This window comes from Tiliqua scincoides, chromosome 7, assembly GCF_035046505.1.
Source record: "Tiliqua scincoides isolate rTilSci1 chromosome 7, rTilSci1.hap2, whole genome shotgun sequence".
In the NCBI taxonomy this organism is placed as follows: Eukaryota; Metazoa; Chordata; class Lepidosauria; order Squamata; family Scincidae; genus Tiliqua; species Tiliqua scincoides.
In genome coordinates this window covers 10,341,133-10,361,270 of record NC_089827.1, presented here as the reverse complement: position 1 = coordinate 10,361,270, position 20,138 = coordinate 10,341,133, and the positions used below count along the sequence as shown (strand labels likewise).

The 20,138-nt window shown below is 42.7% G+C and overlaps 1 protein-coding gene across 2 annotated transcripts in view; it reads right to left on the bottom strand.

Moving 5' to 3' along the window:
• Positions 1-7,713: 7,713 nt before the first annotated feature.
• AASS (aminoadipate-semialdehyde synthase) overlaps positions 7,714-20,138 on the bottom strand; it is a 40,681-nt gene continuing 28,256 nt past the window's right edge. For both annotated transcript variants that reach the window (XM_066633986.1, XM_066633987.1), the window contains 5 exons: positions 18,740-18,835; positions 16,633-16,748; positions 15,057-15,145; positions 11,722-11,898; positions 7,714-11,189 (listed from right to left, as the gene is read on the bottom strand). In XM_066633986.1, coding sequence (XP_066490083.1) covers positions 11,071-11,189; positions 11,722-11,898; positions 15,057-15,145; positions 16,633-16,748; positions 18,740-18,835 — 597 coding nt within the window. In that variant the 3' untranslated portion in view covers positions 7,714-11,070. The remainder of the gene's footprint in view (positions 11,190-11,721; positions 11,899-15,056; positions 15,146-16,632; positions 16,749-18,739; positions 18,836-20,138) is intronic.

The following is a 20,138-nucleotide window of genomic DNA, read 5'->3' as shown; positions in this document are numbered from 1 at the left end:
TTGTGGGAAATTGAACTATACTTGTTTTGAAATAAGAGGTTTCTACGAGAATAACGTCTGTATACTCAGCATTGTTTAAACCGTTTTTACCTGAGGCATTGTGAAAATAAATATCAGTATTCCAGTCTGTGTCTAACACTGTACAACAAGCAGGCATTTAAACAAATGTGCCTTGTCAGAATTGAAAATCTAGGCTCCGCTCCCAGGGAGGCCATTTTACTTGCGTCAAGATTGAATTGCAGTCGGTAGGACTGTATTTTACAATCATCTGCTGTGGTTTTCTTATAACTCATAAACCCCATAGGTGTTGCTGCACAGAGCAGAACCAGAGATTTGTGTCCCTGGGATTGGATTTGGAACTGCAGGGGAAGATGTGAGGCATCTCACCCACTCCACATATCCTTGCAAACACTTGTTGATGGACAGATGATTCCAAGGAATATTGAACAGTTCTAATCATTTTTGGAGATGCAGAAGAAGGCCTCGGTGCACTTCCCCATTCCCAAATACATGATCAGAATTCAAAAAGTACACAAACATACATTTGATCCAACAAAGATCATCCCCAGGTCTGAATTTCTCACATACACCTATTCAGTTGGTTTTATTGCTGCTGGAGCAAAGATTGACACATCAAGAACAACCAATGTTAAAATGCAACACAAAGCTAGGAAAGTTTATTGGTTATGAATACAGTCAAGATTCCTGCCAACTTGTTGGATTTCAGTTTAAGTCTGTTTACTCCCAGTAAACCTGAGTTATTATTCCTCCTCTTTTAAACTGTTCCTTTGCTATAGTCTCAGCATAAGAACATAAGAACAGCCCCACTGGATCAGGCCATAGGCCCATCTAGTCCAGCTTCCTGTATCTCACAGCGGCCCACCAAATGCCCCAGGGAGCACACCAGATAACAAGAGACCTCATCCTGGTGCTCTTCCCTACATCTGGCATTCTGACTTAACCCATTCCTAAAATCAGGAGGTTGCGCATACACATCATGGCTTGTACCCCATAATGGATTTTTCCTCCAGAAACTCGTCCAATCCCCTTTTAAAGGCGTCTAGGCTAGACGCCAGCACCACATCCTGTGGCAAGGAGTTCCACAGACCGACCACGCGCTGAGTAAAGAAATATTTTCTTTTGTCTGTCCTAACCCGCCCAACACTCAATTTTAGTGGATGTCCCCTGGTTCTGGTATTATGTGAGAGTGTAAAGAGCATCTCCCTATCCACTCTGTCCAACCCCTGCGTAATTTTGTATGTCTCAATCATGTCCCCCCTCAAGCGTCACTTTTCTAGGCTGAAGAGGCCCAAACGCCGTAGCCTTTCCTCATAAGGAAGGTGCCCCAGCCCCGTAATCATCTTAGTCGCTCTCTTTTGCACCTTTTCCATTTCCACTATGTCTTTTTTGAGATGCGGCGACCAGAACTGGACACAATACTCCAGGTGTGGCCTTACCATCGATTTGTACAACGGCATTATAATACTAACCGTTTTGTTCTCAATACCTTTCCTAATGATCCCAAGCATAGAATTGGCCTTCTTCACTGCCACCGCACATTGGGTCGACACTTTCATCGACCTGTCCACCACCACCCCAAGATCTCTCTCCTGATCTGTCACAGACAGCTCAGAACCCATCAGCCTATATCTAAAGTTTTGATTTTTTGCCCCAATGTGCATGACTTTACACTTACTGACATTGAAGCGCATCTGCCATTTTGCTGCCCATTCTGCCAGTATGGAGAGATCCTTCTGGAGCTCCTCACAATCACTTCTGGTCTTTACCACTCGGAAAAGTTTGGTGTCGTCTGCAAACTTAGCCACTTCACTGCTCAACCCTGTCTCCAGGTCATTTATGAAGAGGTTGAAAAGCACCGGTCCCAGGACAGATCCTTGGGGCACACCGCTTTTCACCTCTCTCCATTGTGAAAATTGCCCATTGACACCCACTCTCTGCTTCCTGGCCTCCAACCAGTTCTCAATCCATGAGAGGACCTGTCCTCTAATTCCCTGACTGTGGAGTTTTTTCAGTAGCCTTTGGTGAGGGACCGTGTCAAACGCCTTCTGAAAGTCCAGATATATAATGTCCACGGGTTCTCCCGCATCCACATGCCTGTTGACCTTTTCAAAGAATTCCATAAGGTTGGTGAGGCAAGACTTACCCTTACAGAAGCCATGCTGACTCTCCCTCAGCAAGGCCTGTTCGTCTATGTGTTTTGAGATCCTATCTTTGATGAGGCATTCCACCATCTTACCTGGTATGGATGTTAGGCTGACCGGCCTATAGTTTCCCGGGTCCCCCCTCTTTCCCTTTTTAAAAATAGGCGTGACATTTGCTATCCTCCAATCTTCTGGCACTGTGGCCGTTTTGAGGGACAAGTTGCATACCTTAGTCAAGAGATCTGCAACTTCATTCTTCAATTCCTTAATAACCCTTGGGTGTATGCCATCAGGGCCCGGTGACTTATTGATCTTTAATTTATCAATGAGGTCTGAAACATCTTCTCTTTTAACCTCTATCTGACTTAACTCCTCGGTTAGGAGGGGCCATTCGGGCAGCGGTATCTGCCCGAGGTCTTCTGCCGTGAAGACAGATGCAAAGAACTCATTTAATTTCTCTGCCATCTCTAAGTCTCCTTTTATCTCCCCTTTCCCTCCCTCACCATCCAGAGGGCCAACTGCTTCTCTGGTGGGTTTCCTGCTTCTAACATATTTGAAGAAGCTTTTATTATTCCCCTTAATGTTGCTGGCCATGCGTTCCTCATAGTCTCGCTTGGCCTCCCCTATCACCTTCTTACATTTCTTTTGCCACAGTTTATGTTCCTTTTTATTCTCTTCATTAGGGCAAGACTTCCATTTACGGAAGGAAGCTTCCTTGCCCTTCACAGCCTCTCTAACTTGGCTGGTTAGCCATGCGGGCACTCTCCTGGATTTAGTGGAACCCTTCTTTCTTTGCGGTATACACCTCTGCTGGGCCTCTATTACTGTTGTTTTAAGCAGCCTCCATGCACTCTGGAGAGACTGGACTCTTTTTACCCTCCCTTTCAACCTCCTTCTAACCAGCCTCCTCATTTGAGGGAAGTCCACCCGTCGGAAGTCAAGGGTTTTTGTTAGAGATTTGCCTGGTATTCTTCCCCCAACGTGCACGTCAAAACGGATCGCAGCATGATCACTGTTCCCCAATGGCTCAGTAACGTTTACATCTCTAACCAGGTCCTGCGTACCGCACAAAATTAAATCCAGAGTCACCTGGCCTCTGGTGGGCTCCGTGACTAGCTGATCTAAGCCACAGTCATTTAGCACGTCAAGAAATCCGGTTTCCTTATCGTGACCAGAACACAAATTGACCCAGTCAATATGAGGATAATTGAAGTCCCCCATGATTACAACCCTGTCCTTCCTTGTCACCTCCCTGATCTGTTTCCTCATTTCAAGGTCCCCATCAGATTTCTGGTCTGGAGGACGATAGCACGCCCCCAGTATTACATTGCTGCACAAGCCTGGTAATTTAACCCTCAGAGATTCTACGGTGGAGTCGGACCCACCTTCAATCTCTACTTTGCTGGATTCTATCCCTTCCTTAACATAAAGGGCCACCCCACCTCCAACATGCCCCTGCCTGTCCCTCCTGTAGAGTTTATAGCCCGGGATTGCGGTATCCCACTGATTCTCCGCATTCCACCAGGTTTCCGTTATGCCCACTATGTCAATATTTTCCCTTGTCACCAGACATTCCAGTTCTCCCACCTTTGCTCGTAGACTTCGGGCATTCGCATAAAAGCATTTATACACGGAATGCCCCAGGATGGGCTGCTTATTCGCTCCTTTGTCCCCGCATCCTCTCATTGTGCCAAACCGTCTATCACATCCCATCACCCTACTTTTCCCAATTTCTTCTCCTACCCTGCCTTTGTCTTGTTGTTCTCTAACCTCCCCATCCTCATCCCATAGCAGTTTCAGGTCTGTCTGTCCCATGCCTTCCAGCAATCAGCCTGGCTCTGACGTGTATGCAATATTGGAACTTGAAGCCCATCTACAAAGGAAGGCTTACTATAGCCCTGTTGCATACTCTGTGAGCAGACAGGCAAGGGAATTAGCAGTTTACATTGTTCAAGAGGGAATGCAAAAGTCTTCAGCCATGTCTGAACATTGTGCGAAGCCTTCTACTTGCCACAACCTTTGTTGGAAGGAACAGGAAAGGGAGCACCTCAATGGCAGAGACTTTGTAAGTTCACTGTAATTGACCCGTCTTTTGCTACTTAAAAAGAAAGGGCCAAAACCAAAAAAATGCTGTAGATAATCAAGTGGCTGAAGCTAACCAAGTGAGGACTTGATCAGTGCTGGATGAGGAAGCCAGTGGAAACTGAGTTGAGTTTCTGAAAGCAAGAATATAACACAGTTTTTCTACCGCCTGTTGCCCCTACAATCCATTGGGGTTCACAGATGGAGCTGCTACCACATGAAGACAATGACCTGCCTTGGAAAGCAAAATAAATCCGAATTCACAATTAAGAACATACTCAAGAAATCTTTTGAGTTGCAAGGGAAGCTGCTTATGATAGGCTATATGACACATGGCCTAAAAAGACAATTTCTATCTTCCCCCCCTCCCACCTTTATTTGTTCCAGCACAAGGATGCAACGTAAACAACCCAAATCATTTTTTGTCACAATATCCCTTGGGGTGCAAGTGCCACAGGGTTAATTTTGATCTTATGGCTGCATCATAACCCCATTTCCAAATCCTCTTAACTTCTGTTTTCTCTCCCACCATAATCCTAGAACACAAAACAATTCAGAGTTTCAGGGCAATGATGATCTTGGGTGGCACTTCTTTGACCTAGGAAAGCACCCTGATAAACAGCCCAAAGATCCTGATTATGCACTAAATGATTTATTCTCTGCAATAGTGTTTATTAAAATTTTACAAACAAGATCTTTACCCATTACAGGAAGCTAATCGCTGCTGTCACTTTTTGAGGAACTAACAATTCTTCAAACTAGTTTTTCCGGGGATTTTGGCTTTTTAAAATTTATAACCTGAATAATCCACTGCTGCTTCTAAGGTTCATTTCCAGCCATTTCCGTAATCACATTCATCATCTTAGGTTGCTGACCAGTTATTTAAAATGTAAGTCCTTAGGATAATCTCTTTACCAACACATACTGAGTTTGGTCTGGAAAAAAATAAAGAATTATAAAGAAATCTTTCATAATCTTCAACTTGTCCTGGATTATTCATTTTAATAAATGTACATCGGTTCCTCAACAGAGCTAACAAACCATCTCAGACAAAAAAGGATGTATTCTAATTAATTTTTTTAATGTAATCCATACTACAGACTCAAAAGATATGGAGACTGCATCTGTAAACTGGGTCAAGTGCAGAAAAGATGTTATTGAAGCAGCCACAAAATCTCTTAATACATCTTTAACTAGCAATGTCAAGTTTTGCTTTGTGATTCCCCCCCCCCCCAAGTTACAAAAATGGATATCACCTGACAATGGGAATGAGCAAAGAATACATGGGGGAGGAGAGAAAGGAATGTTCCAAGCAGTAAACCTAAAATAAGTGCCAATAAGTTTTTCAACGTTACAATAAAAACGTGAAAAACACTAGCATTTTGTAGAATGATTCAACACACTTTTTTTTATCTGATCATGAAATGGCATCATTTAAAGCATACTGGTTGTATTCCCATATAGCAGGGATGCCTAAATTTGCTTAACATAAGAGCTACATAAACTTCAGGTGTTTGAAAGTCACAACAGTTAAGAAGCATTTAAATTCTTATGTATTTACTCACCTTGAACATTAAACTTCTGTTTTAATGCACTGGATTCTTGGTTTACACATGGCAAATAATTATAAAGCTTGAAAATGTCTTATTTCATCTTTTCATTGTGGTGCAAAAAGTAGCTCAGCCAACATATTTCTAAGAGCCACACACTATATAGGATTGCATCCAAAGGTCTCCTTCCTTCAGACAAATGATTTCTCTAACCGGATTCAGGAAACTTTTGGTAAATTCCATTGATTTTGCTTTCTTACGATGTTTACAGTCATGGCTGAAACAGATTTTATCAAAACAAATTGACCCACTTAATTAAAAAAATGTCTTTTTGGTCCCTGTTGTGAGATTAAGAACTAAAAGAATCTGGCTGGATCAATCCAAAGGTCCTTTTTTCCACAATGGCCAATTAGGTGCTTCAGGAAAGTATACAGGACTTGAAGATGATAGCCGCCGCCCCCCCCCACTGTTCTACCACAACAATAGGTATTGTATCAAACTGCATTAGAAGTTGGATGCATCATAGGGTCATCACTAGCACTCGATCACTGTTAGATCTATTGAGCTCTCCACTATCACCACACAAAGATCTCTCTCTCTCAATCCATCACATACAGGTCAGTACTTGTATATGTGAAATGTTTATTTCTTGCCCTAATGCGCCTCACTTTACACTTAACATACATTGATCTACATCTGCCATTTTGCTGTCCACACTTCACGTTTAAAAGATCCTTCTGGACTTCATCATCCAGGGAGGTTTAGTGTCATCCACAAACTTGGCCGCCTAGCCAACTCCAGATCGTTTACAAATTGAAAAGCAGATGGCCTGATCTTGGGGGCACCCCACTTTCCTGTTACTCCTTTTACTCTCCAGTGTTCTGGCACATTGGCTGTTGTAAGAGCCAAGCTGTATATTTTAATCAGAAGCTATATTCCCACACTACTGCATGAACCTGGTCGCTTGTTGCGCAGCATTGTAAATGCATCACCGTGTTGTGTATGGACACTTGGTGATGACATCATGCATAAATTGCCAACTTCCAGGTTGCCAGGTTCCAAGCTGTGCAGAGCTTGGCTTTGACCTGTGAAACTACGCAGTTTAGTGGGAACAGCGGTCAGATTAATAATTTCACACCTGAGCTCCTTACAGACTCTTGGGTGGACGCCGTGTGGGCCCAGTGACTTGTTAATCTTTAATTTGTCAATAAGTTCTGAATCAAGCTCCCTCTTAATAGTTAACTAAATTCTTTGGTCTGGGAGGGTGGGGACTGTACAGGCAGTGGTATCTGCCCAAAGCTCTTCTGCCAGAGAGAGAGAACAAATAACACATTCATCTGTAATCTCCCCTTTATCTCCCCTTCCCCCGCCCCACTGTCCAGTAGGACAACTGCTTCTCTAGTAGGTTTCCTGTCTCCAGCATATTTGAAAAAACTTACTTTCCTTAATGTTGCTGGCTACATGTTCCTCACTTTATTTGCCTCCTATATTGTCTTTTTATATATATTTTTCCCAGAGCTTATGTTTCTTTATTTTCCTTGTTAAGACAAGACATCAATTTGTGGCAGTCAGCTTCCTTGCCCTTTATAGCCTCTCAAACTCTGCATGTTAGCCCTGCTGGCACCCATTTCAAAACAAAACACACCAATAAAATGAAGGAAAAAAATTGTGCTTGAACAAGAATTTATGTAGCAACAAAGACAGAACTGCATGCCCCTTCTTCTCTGGTGGAGGAGCAATGGGTAAAATCATGAGCTGACAAGAGAAGGAAAGTGCTCTGCACTCAGAGAGTTCTAGAAGATTCTGCAGCTAACCTCCATGAGAGTCTACAGAGGTGCCACAAATATGAAATGCAGTTTGCACTTAAACATGCGAAAGTTCTCAAGTCATCCTACAGCTTTTGAGACAACAAAGGCAGGTGAAAGTCAAAAGCTTTTATTGAGCATGGAACCATAGCAGAAGCACTGCTTTAAACCCAACACATGCAAAAAGCATATTCTTCACCTTCTGCAAGAAAGACATTCAATGATTCAGAAGTACAGTATATTGAAATAGAAAACAATCTGATACAAATACATACACTACATTTGTGAATGCTTCCGGAGCTGGTGGTGTGTATTCACATTGCTGTAGAGTAGACTGAAGCTTTTTGTTAGAACACTTCAATGAAAAATATCTTTTGACCTTGTTGGGAAAGTGGGTGCAGCAGGAGGACCGATCACAATGAATATACAGCTGACACATGTCTGAGGGGAAGGAAGGAGCAGGGAGGCTCAAAAAAGAGGGGACAGGATCCAGCGCATATCTGTCACTGTATCCACACTTTCCCACAGCCTCTCTCCCTTGTTCCTCTCCCCTTCCCACCCAGTTTTGCCTCTCCTGCCCACTGTCCTGGCCTAATCTGGTCCTAATCATTTTATACAGTAGAAGAGTCTTCCACTGTTGTAAATGCGCCCCCCCCCCTTCCCAAGCAACAGCCCAATCTTGGATAGGATCTGGCTGTCAATTTCTTGATACTCTTCTTCCAAATGAAGCTGGTGTTCACAATCAGAAGTAGACTTTCACCTCCAAGTTCAACTAATTATTAAAGTGACTGGTGAAAAGTTAAAAATTTATGTTTGGAAATTTACTGCTTCAGGGGACATATATGACAAATTCAGACTAAGAAGGGAAGAAAGAAAATCATATTGAAATACCGTCAAAAATGGAACAAAATGTTTTGACAAAGTATTAGATTAGTGTTGACAAGTTTCAGAAGTCAAATCCTAGTTCTCCTGATATCGGTGAGAGTCAAATAATGATAGGTAGGGCGATTTTAGGCAGCAGTATTCCCAACAACTCACACTGAAATTGTCCCATTGAAGTGTACAGGACTCTTGAAGAGAACAGAGACTGATAATTTCAGCTTCAGCTCATTCAAATATATAAAAAGCCAAAAGGCACACTGAAGAAAAACTATTGCACCTTGCTTTAAAACAGCTAGGCAAATTAATTTTGCAAAGTACAGTAAACATTAATGCTTTGTTTATATTAACTTCCTTTTAGTCACTAGGATTTGTAGCACTGCCCTTCTATCCCATCCATATGGGAACCATGGATGGAGCACCCTTCTTTTCCCCACTTTTCTTCCTTTGTGCACACCTGCCCTGAATGGTTGGCAACCTTCAGTCTTGAAAGACTATGGTATAAGCCTACAGCACCCGGTATTCCCAAGCGGTCTCCCATCCAAGTACTAACCAGGCCTGACCCTGCTTAGCTTCCAAGATCAGACAAGATCAGGCATGTGCAGGGCTCGTGCCAAAGACATGCCAAGTTTTTCATCACCTCATTTTTTTCCCTGGCTGGAGAAAAAGGCACTAGATGCCAAGAAGCATGACTGCACAGGGGGACAACACTGTTAATCCCAGGATGATATTTAGGGTGACATATTTACGGCCCCATATTTAGGGTGACATAAATTTGAAATGCAGTTACATAATAAAAACATTTAAGGGTTTCTCCTCCAAATGCTGTACATACTCTACAATATTCAATACTGTATTCTGCTTCTCCATGCATAGAGCACGTACGGTTGTTTGAGATACAGCCTATTATTTTGCTAGACCAACTATTTCCAATCACTGTGCTACACTGATGTGCCATGAACAGTCCACAGCTGTGCCACAGGAGTCTGGGGAAGAGTCATTTATTAGTAAGGTCTTTGGGGGGATGTGAGCCCCCACACCACTGTCAGCCTGGTGTACCTTGTCAAAAAACTGATGGTAAGCCTTGACAATTTTAGTGCCTTGTTAGTATGCCATGAGATGGAAAAAGTTGGGAAAAAAATCACTATGCTAGACTGTCAGGGAAAGAAAGAGAAAGTAATAGATATTTTAAGCTTGCAATCCTACAGACAGTAATAAACCAACTTTCCATATGTGCGTATTTTGTTTGATATCATCAACACCAGCTATCCATAATACAACAAAATGCTTGGCAGAAGTGCAGCTGTAGGTCTTCACATAAGTTAAAAAGAATATTTTTTCAATATTATTATTAAAGCATCTAAAACAATCACACATCCATCATATTCTCTTGCAATGTACATATTCTTGTACACTCTTTGACCTTTTACATTACATAATTTTTAAGCACTAAAGTGCATATTAAAACAGAAGGTTCCCTTTTGATTATTACATGGAGGATCAGTTCCCAAGACCATGGCTTCTGCAAAATTATTTTAAACAAGTATAAACATATGAAGGTCCTTTATGCTAAGGCAGACAATTTCTTCTTTTAATCCCAGTGTTGTCTATTCCAGCGAAAAGATGCTTTCCAAGGTCTTAGGGGGCTGTTCGTTACTATCCAAGACACTTTAACTGAAAATGCCAGGATGGACGTATAGGCTGCAGCTTCATTACAAGATCCAAGGGTTAAGACCATCTTACAAACAGACCCCTGCCACAGAGATTTGGCAATCATTTGGTGACAGACAGCACCAGTCTTTGATGAAGTAGTTAATAAGATCATCATGCAAGAGTATCTAGCCACAAGAGAACTGAAAAATTTACTCATGGCAGTAAAGTTCCCCAGTATACACACTTAAAAGGTAGGGGGTATGATAATATATAATCCTGGCAATGCCTCACTGACTTTAAATTTCTGCCCGACATTGTACAATACACAATAGGGATCAAATGTGTACACCTGTGGGCTGGGGCAAAAATGGTTTAACAGGGGTTCTTGGGAACAAATGATTTGAAAACTGGGGTCTCAGACTGACATTATCTATAATAAGATAGTGAACAGGAGGAGGACCAAACATCCCAATTTAGACACACAATGAATATATTACTGTTTTCTTTTGCTCCTAAAAATGTGACAAGGGCAGATGTTCTTAAAACAAGGCCTTGTTCTTAAAACAAGGCAGATGTTCTTCCCAACACACAGCAATGTCAAAGATGCAATTTCTAAATATTTCGGCAAATGTTGTAGAGTCCTGTGTTCTCCTGTGTCTTTGAAGGCAAATGTTGTCCACGTAAAGCATCAGGTAACAGGTAAAAAGAAATGAGGTACCATTCACCAGAAAATTCTATTGCACTGAAACACATGGGAATTGCAAAAGCACCCAGTAACACTTTCATGCAGCTCCCATACGTTTCAGAAGGGCCTGAGCAGGAAAACTCTCCATTGGACAGTGCCTACTACGGACAATCATTTTCAAGCTTCAAATTGTACATACATACAAAACTAGGAACTGATAGTAAACTCTTTCTCCAGGAAAGATGAAGTCTCCCTTATTGCTTGATCACACTATCGACACTGTACACAATGCCTTCGGCTCGAACACGGTCGAGTATCGGCCCATATATATTTTTCGTCAATGGGATCACCATGCCTTTGGTGTTGATTTCCCCTGAAATGTAAAGACAGAAATATATTTTCTAGTGGGTTATCTTTTACAGTGGCATTTACTTTAAGAAGCTACAGACTTATTACATGAAGCACTGGCACTCTCCTGGGTTAAAGCTGGTAAACAGGGGGATAAAGGTTTCACCGGCATGCTCTGGTAAACAGGGGGATAAAAGTTTCACCAGAAAGATTTACTGTGAATATGATTGACAGTAATACAATATTTATACCTGTCTTTCCTTTTCTATAAACATGCAAGGCTGAAATAGACTACATATAATCATTAAGAATACAATAAAAATGATGCCAGTCAGTCAAATAATTATAAAATAGCAGAAATTAAATTCACCAGTAATAGCAAAATCACAGTACAGTAGAATTACATAGATGTGCACATAATTTATAATTTGTCAAACGCGTTTACAGGCATCATAATACTACTAATTGTTTGCAGAGAAGCGATTTCAAAACCTATTACCTAGAACAACAACTCCATAGGTAGGAACCATTTAGAAAACCGAAAGGTCCATACATACCATCCAGAACCATCTTTGCTGCAACTGCAGTCGGGTACCCTACAGTTTTAGCCATTGCAGAATATCCTTTATCATCACCATACACCACCAAACTGATTAATTTATCTTCCAAATGACCAGAGGGATGCCTGATTCCTATTTCATTTCTCATAACTATCATATCGCGCTCTCCAGAGCCTAAAGGAAAGGCAAACCTGTATTTCAATAATTTATGTTGAAACAGATCACAGGATGAAGGATTAACAATGAGCTAGATACAGTCTTATGCTACGCAAGAGACCCTAGATATAATCCAAAGTGCTATAAAAATACTGCTCCTCCTTTTCTTACAAATGAAATGTATATACGTATATCCTCTGAAATAAAGAACGTTCAGTTCATTATCAGATACATGGGCCAATCACTCAGTGGTCCACTAACCAGATAATCTAGGTATAGGACATTGATATTTGAATATGATATACGTATCCAGGTCTAGGACATTGATAATTTGGGTATGATTTATGTATCCATTTGTAATTAGACAAATACAGTCTTGGAACATGTAGGTTTTGCTTCTCTGACTATTACTGCAAGTAGCTAACTTTCCTCCAGAAATTTTCACTTGACATTTCAAAGTAGTATAGAACTCTAGAACACCATCATCACTGATCAGAAGTTTAGGCATGAACTACTCATGCCAACATACCTGGTTATGTCATAGCAGCTCTCCTCTTTGCTTGATTTCTGATTTTAATATATAGATTGCTTTAGATACATTTATCTCAGAGAATAAGCAGCACATCAAAAGTGAGCAAATGCACCTGATACAGAACATTGATCACTCTAAAGCAGAATTGAGGGTAGGACAGGTTAGATGCAACTATCTCAAGGCCCAGGAACTTCAGCCAGAACTAGGCATGCCTAAAGTTCCTTGGAATGAGGTCAGTATCTTTTATTGACCAACTGGTGTTCCAAACTCAAGTCGTCAAAATTTACAGAGTACTGTTTCTCAGAGTGGATGTTCAAAAAATGAGAAGGGGAAAGAGCATCTATTTCTATGCAAAGGGACATACTCTAGTATCAATTGATTCTACTGCCTGTAGATAGACTTTTTCCAGTATTCTGTTGGTCATGGAAGTTTGCCTGGATAATCATTTTGAACATAAGAACAGCCCCACTGGATCAGGCCATAGGCCCATGTAGTCCAGCTTCCTGTATCTCACAGCGGCCCACCAAATGCCCCAGGGAGCACACCAGATAACAAGAGACCTCATCCTGGTGCCCTCCCTTGCATCTGGCATTCTGACATAGCCCATTTCCAAAATCAGGAGGCTGCACATATGCATCATGGCTTGCAACCCATAATGGATTTTTCCTCCAGAAACTTGTCCTATCCCCTTTTAAAGGCATCCAGGCCAGATGCCATCACCACATCCTGTGGCAAGGAGTTCCACAGACCAACTACACGCTGAGTAAAGAAATATTTTCTTTTGTCTGTTCTAACTCTCCCAACCCTCAATTTTAGTGGATGTACCCTGGTTCTGGTGTTATGTGAGAGTGCAAAGAGCATCTCTCTATCTACTATGTCCATCCCCTGCATAATTTTGTATGTCTCAATCATGTCCCCCCTCAGGCGTCTCTTTTCTAGGCTGAAGAGGCTCAAACGCCGTAGCCTTTCCTCATAAGGAAGGTGCCCCAGCCCAGCAATCATCTTAGTCGCTCTCTTTTGCACCTTTTCCATTGCCACTATGGCTTTTTTGAGATGTGGTGACCAGAACTGGTGACCACAATACTCCAGGTGTGGCCTTACCATCGATTTGTATAACAGCATTATAATATTAGCCATTTTGTTCTCAATACCTTTTCTAATGATCCCAAGCATAGAATTAGCCTTCTTTACTGCCACTGCACACTGAGTCGACACTTTCATCAACCTGTCCACCACCACCCCAAGATCTCTCTCCTGATCTGTCACAGACAGCTCAGAACCCATCAGCCTATATCTAAAGTTTTGATTTTTTGCCCCAATGTGCATGACCTTACACTTACTGACATTGAAGCGCATCTGCCATTTTGCTGCCCATTCTGCCAGTATGGAGAGATCCTTCTGGAGCTCCTCACAATCACTTCTGGTCTTCACCACTCGGAAAAGTTTGGTGTCGTCTGCAAACTTTGCAACCTCACTGCTCAACCCCTGTCTCCAGGCCATTTATGAAGAGGTTGAAAATCACCGGTCCCAGGACAGATCCTTGGGGCACACAGCTTTTCACCTCTCTTCATTGTGAAAATTGCCCATTGACACCCACTCTCTGTTTCCTGGCCTTCAACCAGTTCTCAATCCATGAGAGGACCTGTCCTCTAATTCCCTGACTATTTTTCAGTAGCCTTTGGTGAGGGACCATGTCGAACGCCTTCTGAGAGTCCAGATATACAATGCCTATGGGTTCTTCCACATCCACGTGCCTGTTGACCTTTTCAAAGAATTCTAAAAGGTTCGTGAGGCAAGTCTTACCCTTACAGAAGCCATGCTGATTCTCCCTCAGCAAGGCCTGTTCGTCTGTGTGTTTTGAGATTCTTTGATGAGGCATTCCACCATCTTACCCGGTATAGATGTTAGGCTGACCGGCCTAGAGTTTCCCAGGTCCCCCCTCTTTCCCTTTTTAAAGATCAGCGTGACATTTGCTATCCTCCAATCTTCTGGCACCGTGGCCGTTTTGAGGGACAAGTTACATATTTTAGTCAAGAGATCAGCAACTTGATTCTTCAATTGCTCAATAACTCTTGGGTGGATGCCATCAGGGCCCGGTGACTTATTGATCTTTAATTTATCAACGAGGTCTGAAACACCTTCTCTTTTAACCTCTATCTGACTTAATTCCTTGGTCAGGAGGGGGTCAGGAGGGGGTCAGGAGGGGCCATTTGGGCAGCGGTATCTGCCTGAGGTCAATAAGATGAGTCATAAGATCTAGTTTCATGTTACGCAATGGCAATATAGGACAAAGCATTACGTCAAAAATGTGTTCCTCTTGGAATGTGTTCCTCTTGGTCAGGAGGGGCTGTTCAGGCAGCGGTATCTGCCTGAGGTCAATAAGATAACATAAGATCTAGTTTCATGTTACGCAATGGCAATATAGGGCAAAGCATTCAGTCAAAAATGTGTTCCTCTTGGAAATACAGGACGTAAACATAGGCCAGAGACTCCCTTTGGAACAAATAACCATATCCTTACACACAACACCAGCATTCTCCAACAGCTTTTAACTCTACTATATGACACAAATCATAGCATTTCCTCTTTCCGCCAAGAAAAGCGAACTGTCACGCATTCCATGAATCAAAATGATTTCACATACCAAAAGGTAGCTTGGTCTCCATGTGCTTGGCCAGTGCACCCACTATAGAATCTGCTATTGGAACAGGTTCATCTCCAAGTAATCCCAACCTGAAAATTATTATTATTATTAACAGTATTTATTGTTAATTCAATACTGAAAAGTACAGACAGACAAAAAGACACTAAATCACAATGCCAGCCAGTAAGTCTGTGAATGAAAGCTTCAGATGATGACAGAATGCAAAGTATGTGCAGTATTCCTTCTGCAATGCCTCTCTTTTGCTCCAAAAACGTACTGTTATTCTTGCTGTTCCAGGGGAAATCAGAAAGTTTGGTGGAGTAAACTAGAAAAGAATGTTGGATCCAACTTAGAAAATGCAACATGTCCTTCAGCTATATTTACTTGGCTTAGACAGGTTCTGGACAACTCTCAAAGCAAGTCTTGGGACACAGGTTTCCATCCCATGTCATGCATTAGGGATTTTTTTTTTCCCTCTCAGAACCTTAGAATAAAGTAGATAAAGTGCTCCGTGCACCATGCCCTTCCCTCACACAGCCTTCCATAGAAAGCAGGACTTTTAGCACAACTTGAGCCCTACTGCTTCTTTTCCCCTTCATGGATTTCACATGTACAGTGGACCCTCAATATGCATGGGGGGGGATCTGTTCCAAGACACCTTGCCCATGGATACCAAATTCCATGGATAGTGAAATCTGCAGGAGGGGGCACTTCTGCACAAATCAGAAGTGCCTTTCAGAAGCATCTGTAGGCCTTCTAAGGTGAGGGGAGGCTGAACTCAACCTTCCCATGCCTCAGAAGACCTCCTGGACTCAACTGGAAGGTACTGCTGGTCACTTCTGGGAGGTCTCCGAGACCCTCCAGCTACAGGTACGGCATCCACAAATATTAAAATCCGTGGATGCTGAGCCCAGAGATAAAGATGGCCCATCCTTAACTATATAAATATATTTTGTCCACCTTCATCTTGTGATCCCTTTTCTCTCCCTCTCTCCCATCTCTGGGGCCATTCCCAGGCCAGTCTGTATGGAGCGGAAACCTGCTTGGAGTGGGTTCGCATTCCCTCGGAGTGGGGACCTACTTTTTGCTTATGTTTTTCAGTAAAGTGCAATGCACACTGACAAAACCATATCATTAGCAAAAAATTAGATTAAGGACTACTTATTTACTGCATGTCAGCTAGCCTAGATTAATGTCACTGACCAGCAGGCAAAACTTGCTCCGAATACCACAGTTCACTCCAACACAAGTTATTAAGAAATGAAATCAAGGAGTGGGCATAGTTGAGTGGTAGAGCACCAAACACTGCATGTAAAAGGTTTCAGGTTTAATCCCTGGTATCTGCAGGTAGAGCTGGAAAAGATCCCTGCCTGAAATCCTGGAGAACCACTGCGCACCAGTGTAGACAATACTGATCTAGACGGACCCTCAATCTGATTCAGTGTAAGGCAACTTCATGTATTAAATGGACTGGTAGAATGAACAGTTATTCCTAGCATGCATATGAACAGTCCCGTTTCGCTTCATAAATGGAAGAGAGGACTTAATGGAATGTGGGCGGGGGAATGACTCCTACCACTCTACTGCTTCCAGCTGTCCTTTATCCTTGTCCAATTTATTGTAGATAGCATCTCGGAGATAGTCAGATTCAGCCGATGGCTTAAGTCCAAGATGTTGGCACATTAGCTCTTTCTAGGTATAAAAAAATTAACACACCACTTCACCTCATGAAAGACAGAGAACACTTAAACCACAGGAACATGGCAAGTAACAAAGCATTTATTATTATTATTATTATTAATATTATTAATATTAATATTATTATTAATAATAATAATAAACAACTTTATTTATACCCCGCCCTTCTCCCTAAAGGGACCCAGGGCGGCTTACAACATGTTAAAAACAGATTAAAACATAATTTAACAAGCAGATAAAAACATATTAAAAACACATTAACAGATACCATAAAACAGTAGTCAGATAAAAAGTCAGATAAAAAGAGCATAAAGCAGCAGATCGTAGTGGAATCAGGCCTGTAAAAAATACTAAAAGATGTAAAAAAGATGTTAAAAAGGCCATGAACTCAGAGAGCTTGTTTAAACAGCAGGGTCTTCAGGCCTCGTCGAAAAGTCTCAAGAGAGGGAGCCATTCTCAAGTCAAGGGGAAGGGAGTTCCATAACGTTGGTGCCACTACTGAGAAGGCCCTATTTCTTGCCGCCGCCCCACGTACCTCCTTAGGCGGCGGCACTTGTAGGAAAACAATGACAGAAACTAGAGTGGCCAACAATTCTGAACTGATACAAGTAGCACAAACTCCTCAGACCTGAGAATATCAGAGTGCAGTGGACCCTCCAAACCTGTGGTTCCCATAGCCATAAATTTAAACATCTGCGAATACAGAGGGTTCACAGGGGTGCCTCCAGAGATTCCCTGCAATCACTTACCTGGAGACTCCAGAGGGTCGTGCTGGGCCAGCAACCCTATTGGCCTCCATGGGCCTCAAAACGGCCCACAGAAGCTACTTCTGGTTTTTGGAATCAACCCAATTTGACTGGAAGTAGCTTCTGAAGGCTTCTGCGGGCCATTCTGAGGCCCATGGAGGGCAAGAGAGTGGGTCGCTGGCCTGGCACAACCCCAGGAGAGCCTGCAGAGGCTCCAGGTAAGCAATTGTGCAAGCTTTGGGAGTAAACCCCAGGATCCATGGAATTCCTTATCCTTGGGAGGATCTGAACCAAACTACCACAGATAAGGAGCACCCACTGTACACATACGCATGTTGTCCCTTAAGGAGGACATATGAAGGACATATGTGCAGTTGGGTCAAGCACTATCTATTTACTGCAGGTTGCTTCAGACTGAGTATGGTGCAGTTGGCAACTGACCAGCCATGTCTACACTGGAAACAGACAACCATGGTTGCTGGGGCCCTTTGAGCGAAGCCCTGCACCAGGTCCTGCATAATGTCTCCCCTGCCCGCCCCAGTGGTGGTTTGAGCCACTATACCAATGATTTAAAGGCTGTCGAGTGGACCTTCAACCTGGCTGAATCACAAAGCCTGAAGTAACTCTTAATTCAGCCACGGTACTTGGGTTGTCACAAACATTTGTCCTTGGGCCATTCTTGGCCATCTCTCATGCTTCCTTCATCCTCTCTGTCTGGAACAAACTGGACTGCATAAACAAGGAGAGTTAGTTTCTCTGCTGATTGAGGCAATAGCAAAAGTCAGCAACAGAAGCTTTGCATATGTTCCCCTCCCCCCAGATTTAAAACAAGTTAATTTAAAAGTAAGTAAGTAAGGGCACAATCCTAACCCCTTATGTCAGTGGCTGGAAAGCACTGACATGGGGGCAATGCAGTTTTGAGGTAAGGGAACAAACATTCCCTTACTTTGAGGAGGTCTCCGCGAGTGACACCCAACTGCAGGATGCAGCACATGTCCCATTGGTACCGCTATGCCAGTACTGGAAAGCACTGACATAAAGGGTTAGGATTGCGCCCCAAGAAAAAGGATAATCCATGAGGTTGGCAAACAAGCAAAACAGCAGCCCATGGACTGTGGGAAAAAGACCCAGACAGACAAAGCTGGGTAGCCCACTGCTGCATCAACACAAGAGTCAATAATTATAGATATCTAATTAAATCTGCCACATAAACCCTCCTTTTTGAAGAACCACACTCACCCAGTTTATAGATGGTGCTGTAGCACTGAGAATAGGACATGGTTCTGGATTTATGAGTCCCAGCTTCACAAAGCCACCAACGGCTTTCATAAAACCCTGCAGGAATAGAAGCAAGGGATTAGAAAGCATCACAAAATACAAGAGTGAATATCTGTCAAACAAGCCACCAGGTCATAAGAATATTGCGAATCTGCCACCATGGCTTCTACGCTATCCTAGCCTCTGCTCTTCAGTGCTATATGCTCAAATCAGTATCACTTAACAGGAGGCAGAAGGTTACCAGAAATGAGATTGCAAAGAGTTTTGCACTCCTGCATAGGAAAAAAAACAAAAACATACAGTGCAATCCTAAGCATGTTGACTCAGATGTCAGCCCCACTGAGTTCAGTGGAGTGTACTCTCAGGTAAAAAGAACATTCAAGTGATGTTAAGAACTAGTGACATTGGTCTATCTAACCCAGAACTGTCTACACTAATGGTTCCCACTGTATGTGTTGCAGTGCTCTGGGACATCACAAGGCACTCCCTAAGAAAATGGGGAAGCCCCAACACTTAGCATAGAACCCACAGGTGGTGTGAGTCTAAAATAGCAGTAAGGAGACTTGACACAGCAGGCATAGCTGTTACAAGTAAAAATTGTGGACTTGAAGCCCACCTGCCCACTTTGACCCCCTTAGGGCTATTTTTAGGATCCATGCAGCCTCTGAACCTGGAAGTAAGTGACTGGTGTCACTGGTGCATAATGCTTTTCGCATTACCATGATTTACTGCTGAGTTTGGGCAGCACAAAGTGCATTGTGAACTCAGTTACTTTGGGAAATACTGATCTACACTGATGGAGAACTGTCTGCCAAGGCCTCAGGCAGTGATCTTTCCCAGCCCTATGACCAAAGACCTTTTCACCTGGATTTGCCCAAAACAGTGTCTGAACCCTTGTTCAGTGTCTGGATTTGCCCAAAACAGTGTCTGAACCCTTGCACAAATGGTTGGCAACCTTCAGTCTCGAAAGACTATGGTATAAGCCTACAGCACCCAGTATCCCCAGGCAGTCTCCCATCCAAGTACTAACCAGGGCTGACCCTGCTTAGCTTCTGAGATCAGACAAGATTGGGCATGTGCAGGGTAGCAGTTGCTGCAAAGGATGTGTTTTATCACTAAAAAGTGGGACCTCCCAGTAAGAACAGGGTAGAAAGGCAGATTTGAGACACAAGCAAACGAAAGTCCTCATAGTTTCCCGTTTCTACCATTGATAATAGATAGCCAAATTTTTTTGAGTATGTTTTATATAGCCTTTTAATCAATTATTTCCAATTTAATTTACAAAAGAAACAAATCAACGAAACAAAAACAGCAGATTGACAGCTCAATTCTATCCTGGGCCTACAGCACCAGATCTTGC